This window comes from Moschus berezovskii, chromosome 24 (genome assembly GCF_049115385.1).
Source record: "Moschus berezovskii isolate FMDL1 chromosome 24, NW_MosBer_1.0, whole genome shotgun sequence".
Taxonomy (NCBI): domain Eukaryota; kingdom Metazoa; phylum Chordata; class Mammalia; order Artiodactyla; family Moschidae; genus Moschus; species Moschus berezovskii.
Window position 1 is genome coordinate 21,537,990 of NC_142483.1, and position 15,727 is coordinate 21,553,716.

At 39.7% G+C, this 15,727-nt stretch overlaps 1 protein-coding gene across 1 annotated transcript; it reads left to right on the forward strand.

Moving 5' to 3' along the window:
- The first annotated feature begins 404 nt into the window (after window positions 1–404).
- CEP15 (centrosomal protein 15) lies at window positions 405–15,212 on the forward strand. The gene is made up of 5 exons (XM_055414239.2): window positions 405–1,085; window positions 1,700–1,781; window positions 3,108–3,231; window positions 12,821–12,895; window positions 14,939–15,212. The coding sequence occupies exons 2-5, from the start codon at window positions 1,729–1,731 to the stop codon at window positions 15,071–15,073; spliced, it is 387 nt and encodes a 128-aa protein (XP_055270214.1). The 5' UTR covers window positions 405–1,085; window positions 1,700–1,728; the 3' UTR covers window positions 15,074–15,212.
- The last annotated feature ends 515 nt before the right edge of the window (window positions 15,213–15,727 follow it).

Below are 15,727 nucleotides of genomic sequence, written 5' to 3' on the forward strand. Positions count from 1 at the left end.
CCAGGTATCAAACCGCCTCTCCTAGTCTCCTGCTTTGGCAGGCGAGTTCTTACCATTAGCGCCACCGGGGAAGAACTAATCGTAAAGTCTGTCTTAAACACTTTGCAGGACTCTTTTTAAGTGTTTCCCCCCCCTCCACATTCTACTGTGATGTTCTGGCTTGTAAGAAACCATTTTCACTCTCTAAAGTATTTTCAATACACGCAGGTACGCTTAAAAGAGGCTTGAAATTAAGCTACCACCAAAGTGATTTTCCACCCAGTTCCTGACGACTTGACAGCCCTTCTTCGGAGCCACCTTACTTCTCTAGCGTTTGATGCTAGACGCGCTCCTTTTATAAGTACGTGATGACATCACTTCGCGTCGCGCTTGCGCAGCTTGGTGGCGTGGCCACGCCCACGCCTGCGCGGAGATCTAACGTCCGCACAGTCTGTGGCGCGCCTTCCCGGAAGAAGTCAGTACCGGGCTCGGTGAGTGAGGCCCGACAGTAGGACGGCCGGTGGGTGAGTGCCCCGAGTGTCCGAAGGCCAGCTGTGCGCTGGTGGCGAGAATGCTGTTAAAGGGGAAGAGGCAGGGTGATGCGGAAAGTTCCCGAGTCCTTCCAGAGTAAGCGAGAGTTGCAGTGGTTGGTGAGCTGATGACTCCGAAAAGCTGCGGATCTTCGGCTCAGAAGCCAGAGTTTTTCTGAAGTGCTGATGCTGGTCGCCACAGAAAAGAAGTTACCATGGACTCACTTCCAGCGATTTCCTTGACACTGCATTCGAAATTGGGAGAAAGGCCTGCCGTGATTTCGTCGCAAGTATCTGTAATTCGACCGCTTCCGGGATAGCCTGCGCACGATTGCTGTCCGCGGTGCTGAAAACAGAGCGGTATCTTCAGGAAGAAACGCGTTGAGGGCAGGGCACTATTTCCATTTTCCTCGGCTTTGCTCAGAGTCTCTGTGTGTTTGTTGAAGGAAGGGCATTCTCCCTTTGTGCACTCAGGAAACTTCAGTCCTTGCACCCAACCATATGATTTGCCTTCAGACTCACAGCCATCCAAGTAGTTCACTAGACCTCTGTATTGACCCAGGCACTTCTACCAAGGTGAGCTTGCTTATGGTGTAGTGTTTTGTGAAAATGGGTTTTCCCAAACTCCCCTAAGGAATAGTCCAGAGCAGCCAGGGTAAGGTGAAACCACTTTAATGTGCTTTTATCCACAGTTAGGCATGAAAAATACTTCCCCATTTGGAAGAGAGATAGTAGAACTGGGCAGTCTTCCAATAAAGGAAAGACCATGAGTTTCCAGTTGGTTTTCATACTTGTTTGTCTCTCTGTGTGTCTGAGGGATGGTGTTTCTCTGAATTATACACAGTGGATTCTTTTTTCTTTTTTGTTGATTCAATAAAATGTTTACCAGTCTTGGTACCAGCTGCTTGCTTGTTTTGAATTCTGATTAAGGTTAAAGTGTGTGTGTGGTTGGGGAGGGGGGAACAGGCGAAGTATGCTGTGTACCTGTGTCAGTGTTCTGGTATGCATATGGTACCTGGGAAACTATGCATTGTGAGTAAACATATGTAAAACGAAAGAATGAATTTAAAAACATCATTACAGCCCAAGCCCTGAGACAGAACCAATAGACTGAGGTGCTGAATGATCAAATGTTGCAAAGTTAAGGCCATGGGGTAGAAATAACTTTAAATGTCCTTACTATTTAGCAGAAAGCTTATCAAAGCAGCTTTGATTAAAGATGACGTCTCTGCTCACTCAAGAAATTCGCCTTTCTAAAAGACATGAAGAAATGTAAGTTGTTGTTACAAAGGCTAATCTCAATGTATACGCTGTACTGGCTTTATTAGTGACACTGTGTGCACAGGAAAACTTAAAAATCTGTGTCATTTTTTTGTGACCCTTGAGAGATTTTGGTTTAAGGAATGTACCCCTCAAGAATAGCACAGATTAAAAGGTCTAATTATATTTTTATGTCTTTTAACTTCTTGTTACTAATATCTAGATAAATTCACTCACCCTCTTGGCCGCTCTATGCTCTACACTGCTATTCAATGAACTTCTCTAAGCCTCTTACCAAGGCCAGCTTTCATGAGAATGTGACCTGTATAGTCACAGGCCCTGCACTAGATTTAGTCTAGGAGCAAAATTTTCATTTTGTATGGGGCTCTGCAAATTATGTGGCCAGTCCTGCACTTTTATTTAGTATTAACCCTTCTCTAACCTCTGTTTGTGGGCTCTCGTGTTTTGCTTTTCTTTAATTAATTACCAGCCTCTCTGCCGTGGCCTTCTAAGGTATTTTTCTTATGAAAATGACTTTTCAAAGACCTGGGTTTTTATTTCTACTCTCAAGAACAACCCTGTGCAGCATACTGTTTCCTGAGAATCTCCTCAACTCTTTGAGAAATAGACTGTAACTATACCATTTGTGTATTTTTTCTCATTTGATCACTTAATAAGACTAAACACTTATACAAGGAGCATTTAACCATGGAGAAACTTTTGAAGTCCATTATACATAACAAAGTAGTTTGATAATTTATTTACAACTTTCTACATCTTCAATTAGTTTTACCATGTTGTGAGTATGCATGTGTATACACAGCCTCTCACTCATATATGGAACCATCATCTTTCTCTTGGAAAAAGAGGAAAAAAATATTTTTATTGCTTCTTCAAACATATGGAAGTTTAGCACAATTCTAAATGTGTAACATAAGATTCAGGGGTACTGAAGTGTTAAGCAGAAGGTTTTGTATAGCAAGTCATACCAATGTATGTGTGGGGAGGTATATATAAGTATGTGTACAAAGGGATATGGATTACAGTTTGCATTTTCACTAAATATTTTCCAACACTTTAAAATACTTTCAAGACTAGAGAGGTTAAAAAAACACAAGTGTGTACTTACAGTGTAAATATGAAAATAAAAATAATTTCACTGAGATTGAAGACTTACTGAACTACCTGAGTTTTTCACTGTCTTATTAACTGACATATAGAAACTGGCTTTCAAAGTAGGTTAAACTGAAGGGGGGTGCAATTAAGAAATTATTTATATTGGCCAAGCAATAAAATGTTTCTTTTTAAAATCTTTACATAATATTCATTTTTTTGTAGAGTATCACAAAGATTAATGTTACTTCAACGAATGGAGAATAAATCTGAAGATCAAAACAAGGGAAAGGCCTCTTCGACACAAGCAGCTAAGGCTGCTTTACAAAGGAATGTTAGTCTTTTAAAGGTAAGATTCTCTGCATTAAATCTATTTTCCCCACTTTTGCAAAAAGGTTTTAATTCAATTTCATTTCTTTGATTTATGTAATTCCTTTGAGTAACAAATAGAATTAATGATACACTACTATTTAAATTCATGTTAACTGGACAAGAAGCATGGATTCTCACTTATTAAAATGAAAGCCTTGACGTTTGCTTAGGCTAATGAAAAATCAATCACTATAAAAAGACCTTTAAAGTCACCTTTGTGCAAGAAGTAGTAAATACAAGACATAGCTTCTGGGGACTTCTCTGGCAGTCCAGTGGTTAAGAATCCGTCTTCTGATGCAGGGGATGTGGGTTGGATCCCTGGTCAGGGAACTAAGATTCCTCATGCCCATATCGCAACTAAGGCCTAACGCAATGAAAAAAAATAAAAAAAAAGACATAGCTTCTGTCGTCCATCTTCTTTTATTTGTAGGGAGATTCTGAAACATGATAAAGCACCTATAATATGCTCGAAACAATTTGATTTTGCCCTCCTGGGGCCACAGTCAAAATACTGATTTCGTATCTAAGGTAACAGATTTCCCAGGATCTTCTTTGATGGTGATGGAGGAGGTGGTCAAAGTATGTGACTGCGCAGGGCCTCACCATTTGGCCAGTGTGCCCATTTGGAGTAAAATCATATGTGTAACATTTTTGGCTGCTTGCTGTACTTTGCTTCCAGAATTGTATGGCTTCATCCATAATTAAAACCCTAAAGTTTGCTTCCATTCGAGCTTCCAAGAGATCCTATGACTAAAACATTTGGTAGTAAGGCTATATTATTTAAGTTATAAAGCAGTGTTTTCAGTTTTTTATTGTTAAATATTTTCATCGATAGGCATGATGTACTTCTCTTCTGTCCTCACTAGAGGATAAAGGAAGAGGAAAATTCAGTTATCTTCTCAGCTTCTGGCAGTTTGATCCACAGTAATTTAAGTCACAGCCATAGTGCTACCAAAGCATTCTATATTGCCATATGTCTTACTTGCCCAATGGTATTTGCAATATTTATTTTTAAATGGAAATATATAGGGTAATCTAGAAGTTGCTCTGAAAAGTCAGAAAATCCAAATTGGAAGTCTTCACGGCTTGCTTGCTACTTGTTACGGAGAGTGCAGGTAATATCGGCAACTGCAGGTAATATTGTCTTCCTTTTAATGCCCAAGTATTTGACGAATGCCCAGCCCTTTACTCTTGAGCTAGTTCTGAGCAGAAAGTGAGGGTGATGAAGTAACTACAAGTTAGGTCCTTTACATCAAGTAGCCTACAGGCTCTGTTCATGACCTAAAATATACACAAAATAGAGACCCTGTATGATCAAACATTAATTACATGCTGTGGAATACTCAACACTTTGCTGTGTGCTCAGTTGCTCAGTTGTGTCTTACTCTTTGCAACCCCATGGACTGTAGCCCACCAGGCTCCTCTGTCCATGGAGATTTTCCAGGCAAGAATACTGGAGTGGGTTGCCACGCCCTCCTCCAGGGTACTCAGCACTTTAGGAGTGTTAAAGTACTTAGCACTTTAGAAGTGTTAAGAACTCTTGGAGAGCTAGAATATTCTATGAGGTCTCAGAGAAGAAGCTAAGCTAAGCAGGAAGACATTCCATTGAGTTCTCAAGGAAGAGCCAAGACCAAAAGAAGAATGAATGGCCCATTAATGTTCATGGGATCCTAAGCTAACTGGCTTGGAAAGCCCCAGGAAACAGGCTGAATATATATTGTGAGATGAAATGAAGTTGAGACTTGGTATGTAAAGATAATATAATGTTGTGAGCAAAAAAGAAAAAAAAGCAAGATTTAAACATATGAAAGAGTTTTTAAGAAAGATTCATTTGCTATTTAGCAAAGTAATTTCAGAAATGGAGAGATTTAAGGAGGTAGCTAGGAAATCACTGTCATATCTAGAAGGAAGGTAATGAACCTAGTTTCATAGTCTTGAGAAACCAGTTTGGTATGGTGTTTTTTCCCTTAATTATCAAAATAATATACTCTCATTATAAAAAAACTTGAAAGAGCAAAGATGGAAAACCTTCTATATCATCTGCCTGTCTAGAAATTAGTATATTTTTCTATATTTCCTTTCAGCCTTTTATAAACATGTTTTAACTTTCTTACATCCCAGGTAAAGTTAGAGATACAATTTCCCCCTATTTTTTAACATGCGTGCTTAGTCACTTTGAATAACTGGATATGCAACCTTTTCTTTCCCTCATATATAATTTTTATATACGAGGGATATAATTTTAGTGGCTCTTCCACAGAAGTTATTGTTAAGATAAATAGGACATGATTACAGAATTTGAGCTGGGAAAGACTGTAAAAAGCATATAGCTTTAGATTCTTGTCTAAAGTCTTTTTTGTTTTTTTTTTTAGCATGAAAACTTTTCCCACAGATGTAAAATAAAGGACTTCCCCGATGCTTAGTAGTAAACAACCCACTTGCCAATGCAGGAGATGCGAGTTCAACCCCTGGGTTGGGAAGATCCCCTGAAGGAGGAAATGGCAACTTACTCCAGTATTCTTGCCTGGGAAATACTATGGACAGAGGAGCCTAGCAGGCAACAGTCCAGTGGGTCACAAAGATTCAGACATGACTGAGCACATAGTAGATAAAAGTGGTCCTGCTTTGGCCCAAAGTCCTACAATCCCTTCCTTGACTGTACTGCCGTGGCTCTAAAGAACTGGGAAAACCACTGATCTGGGCTAATCCTTTAATTTATAGAGATGAGAAAACTGTAATGTATCACTCCTAACATCCCTTTTCAAGAACAGATTAAATAGGATTTCCTGGACAGTTCAGTGGTTAAGACTCTGTGCTCCCGATATAGGGGGCACGGATTTGATCCGCAGTCAAGGAATAAGATCCCCCCAAACACACACACACACACACACACATATACACAAAGAGATTAAGTTATAGCAGGATAGGTACTTAAGTACCGAGTGCAATTGAAAATGGTGTCCTTAAAACCTGGTAGCACTCCTGTAATATAGGAAGCAAAATAAGGATGACTGTATACTGATAAGTTCCATTATCTGACCTTATTCCCATGTTCTGAACAGTATCATGAACACTGAAAGGGCATGAGCTTTAAGAAAGAAAGATATAACACTTGCATCTTTCAATGACGTGTCTTTATGCTTAAGAGAAGCCAAAGTTGTTTCAAAACTAGTGTGAGTTGAGTAAAATTAACGGGTAAAGCACAAACATATAAAAATCAACAGCAATCCTATGTGTACAGGTGGAAAATAGAGATCACATTCACATTAGCAGTCAAATTATAAAATACAGACTTGGGAATGCTCTTAACAAAGGATCTTCATGACTGCTATGAAGATAATTATTACACTTCAGTGGCAGTTTTAAGGGAAAACTTAAATGAAGACATAAGTCTTAATCCTGACTGGGGAAACTATTATTTTGTCTAAGTCATCTGTCACAAAATTATTTTTGATTTAGTAAAATCCCAACAAAAATTTTCTTTAATTGCATTTGAATAAATAAATTAGCACAAATATCAAAGACTGATTTTAAAAGGGGAATGAGAGTAATCCCATCAAAGACACAAACTTAGTAAAAAATGTATATGAATGTAAGTAGTGAAGAAAATTCACAGTGGGGGTTTAGTCAGTAAATATCATAGAAGACTGGAATTTGAACATTGGCTCAGTGATTTTTTTTTTTCTGTTGCCGTTAATACAGTGAACTCTATCTGCCTTTTAAAATCAAACATAAATGGACTTAGAAGCCAGAAAATATTTTATTTCTACAAATATTTCCATGATATAAACCACCCTCTCTCCCACCTTTCCCTCCACAAAATTTAGTTTAAGCCCCGAAAGATGCTTTTTTGGTACCAGACATCCTCTTGTGAGATGGACCAACAGGACACAGTGAGGAAGAATGAGAGTGTCCTCCAGCAGATTAGACATATAGCCAGTGCTTTCCCTCAGGGACATCCTGGAAGCCTCCACGGATGGCACCCAGGATGGCCAGAACTTGCTGGCCCATGTCTCTCCTCTTTCCCCCCACATTTCTCACTTTCCCCAATGCATATGTTTAATGCATGTCTCAGCGTTCTTTGTACCAATGACCCTTGCACTTCATGTCTTTAATATCTTATTTTTTGTATCCCAGAAATTGCCCCTCCAGTAGCTTGAAAGATTAAACCCAGCCCAGCCACAGCTCAATGGGGAGGGATGGATGTAGGCAGGGAGGAGGAAAGACAGATCTTGGTACATGACGCTTTTTGCGCCTTCCTTTTCCTATTCAGGAGTCAACTTGTTTATACAGGCTCCTGAGTCATGCCATAGAGTAACAGTTATACCGTCATCCACTGGAAGCCTGTGTTTTAATTGCTATGAAAACTCTCGCAACTATGCAGAAGAAGGGGCAGAAGAATGTTTCCATGCACTTATCACCCACATTCAATCACTGTCAGAACACAGCCAGCTTGTTTTGTCTATACTCTTTACCTCTATCCCCTCACATCACTTTGAAGCTAACCTTCAGACACGGCGTTGTTTCACCTGTAAATATTTCAGTACATCCCTTTCTTTGTTTCAGTGTCTGTCACTAGAATATAAGAACTGTTTTAACCAAAATCAAAATGTCAGTATCAGCCTAAGAAATTAACAATAAACCCTCAAATAGCTAATCAGGTTCCAGATAAAATTCAACTTGTAATTGATAGGTTTCCTAAATTTCTCACAGTACTCCCTGCTTTTTCACCCCCCCCCCTTTTAAAGGAACTGGGTCATTTGTCCTGTTGAGTTTCTGGGTATCGCTGCTTCCATCACTGAGGCACTCATTTAACATGTTCCTCTGTTCTCCTTCATTCCTTTTAATATAATTGACAGATCTTTTTTTTTTTTTATTGGAGGCAAATTACCTTGCATTAATATATTGGTTGGTTTTGCCATACATTGACACAAATCCGCCCTGGGTGTACATGTGTTCCCTTTCTTGAACCCCCCTCCCACCTCCCTCTTCCCCATATCCTCCCTCTAGGTCATCCCCGTGCACCAGCCCCAAGCATCCTGTATCATGCGTATAATTGACAGATCTAAGTTGTGCTGTGCAGCAGAAATGTGGTGCAAGCCACATGTGTAATTTTAAATTTCCAAGGAACTAATTTTAATAATGTCAACCTAAACAGATAAAATGTTTTTCAAACATATTTAAAATGTAATTGCTATAAAAAGTTAGTAAATATTTTATATTCTCTTACTAGACCCTCAAAATTCAGTGTGTATTGTACATCACAACACATCTTAATTCAGACTTGTATATTTCGGGTGCTCAGCAGCTACTTGAGGCTAAGAAATACTCCATTAACAGTGCAAATTAGAGAGGCCTGAGTAGATTCAGATTCTGTGTTTTGGGGAAGAACACTTCCATAATGCCAGCTGTCTCTCTTTTTTTGGAATGTTAGGCATTGATGATCACTGCCTAAGTATACTCATTAGGGGTTATGAAAAGCAGTATTCAAATTCTTTTATTCCTTCTCATTCAACTGCTGATTGGTTATATTAAGAGACACTTGTCCTCATCAGTTATTTGATTACACTGAGGTATATTTCAGGAAAAAGCATGATGAATGCTTGATTCTCTCTATTTAGTTTTCAGAATAATAGGTTGGCTATCTACTGTCCTGCAAAAGTGACCAATTATAGGTGTTGTTTGTTTTGGTTGGTTTTTTATATTGTTTTGTTTTGTTGTTGTTGTTTTTTGAGATGTCCTGGATTGGAAATGTTTCAATACATTTAAATATTTATTCCCGTTTATTCTCAACTTGTCCCATTTTTAACACGTGGGAACCTCTTCAGATTAGCTCCTGAATGCCTCTGCTGAGATCTCAGCAGCATGACAGTTTCCTTTCTGTTCTGATGAAACATTCCAGGCTCATCATGTGCGTTTGTTGCAGAGAACTGGAACAGCCACTGTTCCAAGGAGCCCTGGATCCTTTTGGTAGGAAATATGTTCAGAGCCCCCTATCTGGGCAATGGTGGTATTTTTTGTGACCTTTTTTTTCTTCTTAAAAGATAAGAGCTCCTATCAGAAATTCCAGGATTCCAGTTTGCAAGGCTTTTAACTTAAAATCATAGATTTTATACCTCTAACTTCTTTTTCTCAAATCCAAAATCTGTTCCCAAAGAAGTTTCCAACACCAGCACAACTACTTCTGTACCTTATATCCTGTGATCCAGACAGCACTGTCACCATCCATGTGATTATAAAGAATGGTCTTCAGTAAGATGCTTTTACTAAGATTCTTTTTGTCCTTAGGGTGTACCTCACTAGGGGTGCTCACTCAAAATACTGTGTTCTAAGGGAGTTGGTGATGGATAGGGAGGACTGGCGTGCTGTGATTCATGGGGTCGCAAAGAGTTGGACACGACTGAGCGACTGAACTGAACTGAAGGTCACTTGATGTATTTATTCTCTGTGTGGTTATGCCACCAACTAGACAGCAGTTAGATCTGTTTATTTTCAATGTGCAGGGACTGCTTTTTCAGTTGTTTTCTAACTGCTGCTGCTGCTGCTGCTAAGTCACTTCAGTCGTGTCCGACTCTGTGTGACCCCATAGACAGAAGCCCACCAGGCTCCCCCGACCCTGGGATTCTCCAGGCAAGAACACTGGAGTGGCTTGCCATTTCCTTCTCCAATGTGTGAAAGTGAAAAGTGAAAGTGAAGTCGCTCAGTCGTGTCCGACCCTTAGCGACCCCACGGACTGCAGCCTACCAGGCTCCTCCATCCATGGGATTTTCTAGGCAATAGTACTGGAGTGGCTTGCCATTGCCTTCTCCGTTTCTAACTGCATACAATTTTAAATGGTCTGGTGACAAGTCTATACAAGAAGACAACAAGGTAGTCAGGTAAAGCTGGCCAACAAGCCCCTGTTCTCCTCTTTCTTCCTTTTCTTCCCCTACCCCCTTAGGTACTTTTTTTCTTCTTTTTTTTTAAAGTTTCTGATTTATACTCAGGATTCTTTGACCCTTCAGCTTGTATTTACTTAATGAATATTTCAGTACCTAGTACATACCCTGCACTTGTTAGATTCTCAGAGGCTTAAAGGTTATATGAGACACAGTCCTTTCCTTCAGGCAGCATATAGTGAAAAAGAAGCTTCTTATGTCGAAGGATTAAGATACAAGTTGCAACAGAAGCCTGCCGTCAAATTGCTGAGATTCTGAGTCAGGCTAAGGAATGCCTGCTTGATCCTCTGTGTTGTGGGTACCAATTTATTATTATTATTTTTAATCTAGGGGAGGACATATTTAAAGTAGTTTTTAGCAGAACTAATCAATTCCAAGTTATGTATGTATTAAAGTACGACATGGTCTAGGCATGAGTACAAGTAAGCATTAAGTATTTGTTGAATGAATAAGTGTAATTAGAAGGCCACAGCATTAAGAATCACATGAAAAGGCCAGAGGAGACATCCTGAAAGAACAATATAGGGAGCACTGAATTTTTAAATGGCAGGAATAAGAAGACTTGGAAGTACACGATACAGCATAGGTATCTGAGTGGATTGAATTCCCACTAGTATATGTTTAATACATTCAGTGGGAAAAGGTGAGCTTAGTTTTATCTGGTTGAGAATTAAGGGCCAGGAAAGAAACTCGCCATCCTTCTACGATAATAATTGATACTAGCTCAGAGACAATCTTGGAGGGAGAAAAAGTGAAAAGATGGGGCCAGATGTCTCAAATCTTAAGAAAGCCCACACCGAGGATTAATGAGAGAAAAAAAGAGCCAGCCAAGGAGAGGAGGAGGAGCAGTCTGAGAGGCAAGCGAAACGTCAAAGGGAATAAAATATGACTTGAGCTAAGGAAGAAGTTCTCTCGAGGGGTGATAATCCCTTGTCCAAATGCTGCAGAGATGACAGCCGGGTTCGGCGGACTTGGGCCTGCTTTTCCAGGCCATGCGTCCCTCTCCCCCTGTCTGCTGTTTCCACTGCAGATCTGCTCTTCTCTACAAGATACTCGGGATTCTTATTTTCTGATCTTTAAGAAAAATGTTTAATCTTGCCTATAGGTGCTAGCAGCACCTAGATCTCCCGGTTCAGGTAACTGTTCTTAGAATAATGGTACCACTGGGGTTGTGAGTTTTGTTTGATTCCTAGATGTGTAAAGTGGTTTTTCCAGAACCTTGTTGGATCTCAGTGTGAACAGAAGAGCTGGTATCCCGTGTCTGTTGTATCACTGACATCAAAAGCCCTCTGCGCCCTCGTGTTGGTCGTGGCCTGCTGGTGTGGGATAGACGTGCTAGTAGATGGGCTTTATATCCCTAAATCGTTTTCTTTCCCCTTCAAATCACCTTCCTCCAGACAGCAGGTGCACTAATGGTTGTGCAACTTTGGGGAGTCCCTTTAGGGAATTTCCTGTTTTTCCCTGTTCCATTTCACACCCATTCCTTGCTCCCGCCGCTGCCATCTGCTCTCTCTTTTCTCCTGTTCAGCGTTGGCTTCTTCACACCCCACTCCCACGCCCTTTTCCATCGCTCTCCTTCTGTCCAACAGCCCTGTACTCAGATCGCTCCTGTGCTTCTACATGGAACAGAGAACTTTTTCTCTTCTATCAACTTATTAAGCCGAGAGACAGGATTTACACAGCCTTCCCACCAGTGGCCCTGTGAACTTGACAAACCTAAGCAAGCACAAGACAACAGAGGTGCTGATTTGGGGAGAATTTACCACACAGGGCTTGAGTATCTCTGTAACGGCTTGTAAAGTCTTATGTTTCTGGGCATGAACTTTATGTACAGATCTAGCTAAAATCGTTCCTGAAGTATGAATCACACTTAAATACTCTCGTGTTTCTACATCCATAAGAGAAAACATAAATATCTACATGTTGAAGTACTTAGTAACACACAGTGCTTGAATGCCGCGAGCTGAAGGATATACTACCTCGCAATAAAATTTGCCTTTGAGATTAGCTTAGAAACCTGGTACTAAAAGTCTAAACAGTGTAGTGAAAGGTTCTTATTGCAGAGTACTCAGGTACCTCATGGACCTTCTAAATATAGGGAATATTTGCTTATGTATAAAATTCAAAATATGGAGTCCTGCATAAATGAAAGGTGTGCCATTAATATACCATGTGCATGATCTAGACAGACTGGAACTCTCTACTTTGAAGGTTAGCCTAGCGTGGGTCTGAGGATCTGATTGTTTTTAGTATCGGAATATTTGACTGTTTTATCCATCTGGCTGTTTTTAAAGGATTTTAAAGCTAAGTTAGTCCTCTGAGCAGTTTTAGAGGAAGTTCTTTTTCCAAGAATTATTGGCATTTACTAACTACTTAAAACGAAAAAGGCAGAAGTTAGATGTACCACCCCCACCCCCTGCCTTTTATTTTAAAATAAGAAACGCTTCCTTCTCTATTTGCAACTGGTTAATTAAGCAGTGATCAGTTCTCTGTCAGCATCCTCTCCATGAGTTTAAACTGTGTATGCAGAGGAGAGTTGAAGCAAGAGATTAGAAAGACAGAGATACTGCTATTAGAGGTGCTCTGTGTGTGTGTGAATGTTTTAAAAAATGCTTCTATCTGTTTCAGGATATAGAAGCAGCAGAGAAGTCTCTACAGACCCGGATTCATCCAGTTCTACCATCTGAGGTGGCTGCTCTTGAGGTGAGAATCTTAAGGAACAAATGTCCAACAAGAGACATTTGTCAGTAGTGCATTTTAAGTGGCTCTGTGTATTTCCCAGCTTTCCGCATTCAATAAAATACACAAAATGTATCTGATTGATCTGTGTCCACAGTGCCATACCTTGTACGTTGTAGTAATCTGTAAGTATTTTGGCTTTAAAAAAATTTTTACATCTAAGTGAAAATTTTATCAAGACTTTGTGTCTTTTCACTAAGTCACTTAGAAACTACTTTCTTGTTAAATCCTAACAGACAGTATGCACTAAATCTTAAGATGACAAGCTCACCAAAATGCTTTTCCTGTTGGCTGATGTTACAAGTAGCAGCTCAGTCTCTTCACCGAAAAATGCAACCAGCGCTATTTAAATGCATATTATCATGCAGTACAGCGTGGCTTTTGTCTGTTTGATTTTGGTCTGTTCAAGAACAGATTGAGAAGATGGCTGGCAAAAATAAACCATAGTTGGTATATGCATGTATGTGTGCTGAAAGGGAATTTGCTACATATAAAATAGTTTGACTATATTTTTAATGACCTTTTTCTAAGTGCAGTTTTGCTTGCTGCCTAACCAAGGTGGTGAACAGACTCAAAAACGAAAGGCTGAGAATTTGGCCCGCAATCTTCTGTGTCATCCAGGGTAATAAGAAAAGGCAGTGATCAAGGACAGAAAAAACTCCCGTTCAAAGTTGTGCCCTGGGCATGTCTTTTTCTTTGTTGAATTTTCCAATACCTTACCCTGGCCTGCACAGGGCCCACACAATAGGGGTTAATCCAGCCGTGAATGGCAGAGAAACACCCAACCACAGGCCTTGGCTGGTATTTTTCTTAGCTAGTCTTGCACAGCAGGATGGCCCCTGTTTTAAGTATATCAGGCTACTTCTCAGACCACATGCATAGAAGCATAGATAAATGGAGTCCCTTACCATTTGCAGCTTTCAGAACTCCCGTTATCTTTTTTTTTTTTTAATGACAGTATTTTATTTTTTTGGTCATGCAGCACATGGGATCTTAGTTCTCTGACCACAGGTCGAACCCGAGCCCCCTATTGTGGAAGTGCCACGTCCTAACCACTGGACCACTAGGAAATTCCTCCCACCCCATACCTATTTATTGCTCAGAGTGTGTCCCCAATGCTATCTAACTCTTTGACTGAAATTCCCAAGATGAAACTGATAGTGACGATCTCATATAAAATGCCCTCCTATGACACAAAGTTTTTGGCAGCTTACTTAGGACAGTCAACCAAGAAACCACCCAGCTCATGGACAGCGATCCAGTGATGCAGTTGGAGCTTCTGTAGCTTAAGGACTGCTCCAGCCAAGGCAGAAACACAGCACCTCAATTTCCAAGTTATTTGAATTAAAAATAGCTAGGTGATGTTGGTATTATTTTGTCATTATCCAAAAAGTGTGGGAAGAAACTACAGTTTGCCACATCAAGTGCTCTTCTAAAAGAGTAGATACATATTTTTAATGTTTCTCCTTCATACAATTAAGGGGTTAATTCACCCGAATCCTGTTATCATCCTCTTTATATTTCAGTTCCTGATCTCATCCGGGGTCACTTCTTTTTCTGTTAATTCTAAAGCAGCTGTTCATAGTGAATCATTTCATTGTGATAATTATAGTAGGAGGAGTCATTTGGTATGGGATTAGAAACATTAAACAAGAACTTTAATGATTTTGTGGCCATAAATGATACTGCTGGGAATAATCACATGACTGGCCACAAGAGGGCGTGTAAAATCACAATAAAATTGTAAAACCTGTAATTCTGCCAGGCTCTGGTTTTACTGAGAAATTTGAAAATTAACACTAGTAAGTAGCCAGATTTTTTTTTCTAAAATTAACATAAAATATTCTGCAGAGGAAGTGCATTCTACGTATGTGTGTGAGTGTGTGTGAGTGTGTGTGTACACGCACACACACACACTTAAGGGAATAAACATTTAGACTATTATGAAGAGCCAAGTTCAATTGCTTGATATGCTTTTTCACTTTTGGATGTTTTTTTTTCCCCCAGACTCTTTACTGGGCATCAGTAGAAGAATATATTCCCAAATGGGAACAGTTTCTTTTAGGAAGAGCACTGTATCCTGCTAGTAGTAAAAATGGAAATGAAGCAGAAGATACCATTCAAAAGAGGGCTCAGCAATAGCTTCTCCACATAGTATTTCAGAAACCTGTCTAGTAAAGCTGTATATTAAAGAGTATTCAGGTCACTGCGGGGACTTTAGGAGTCAGAGAGATTGCCTCATTACCTTCTCTGCGACAATGAAGGTTTGAGAATCTACCGCCAGCTTTCAGGTTCTCACTGGAAGATCTACTGCTATTTCAGTGTCATAAATTTGTTTTCTACCAGACCCATGGAAGTGTTTAAAGCTGATATTGGAAAATGGATTGTTGATTAAATAAGTTGCTAACTGAGTGTTGTGTGCTGTTTTTTTTTTTTTAATCATCATATACCATGATTCTCATCTAAACAGTGAATAGCAGATTAGACATTTTCTATAATCTTTACTTTTCAGTTATTTTATTAAGAGGATAAGGCACAGGATCCAAGAGGTTTGCTTACACTTTAGTTTTTTAACAGGTGAAAAGACAGTGATAACTGCTTTAGTGTAGTAACACTGATTAGGAAATAGAGTCATAGGATTTTGTCCTTCATAGATAACTGATCCTGTAAAAATTCTGGAAGAAAGAAGTGAACGGTTAAGCATTCAATAAGCAGCTAGTTTCAGGAGGGCTCAGACTGGGTTCTGAAATAGAACTAGTAGAGCTGTGAATGGTCACTGGATTTTGAGTTGATTAT

Bases quoted from the DNA above. Each gene is read 5' to 3' on its own strand.
- CEP15 (XM_055414239.2), top strand. From the start codon at position 1,729: ATGACGTCTCTGCTCACTCAAGAAATTCGCCTTTCTAAAAGACATGAA. The intron at 1,782-3,107 runs GTAAGTTGTTGT...ATTTTTTTGTAG, and splicing joins TCTAAAAGACATGAAGAAAT to AGTATCACAAAGATTAATGT. The intron at 12,896-14,938 runs GTGAGAATCTTA...TTTTTCCCCCAG, and splicing joins CTGAGGTGGCTGCTCTTGAG to ACTCTTTACTGGGCATCAGT.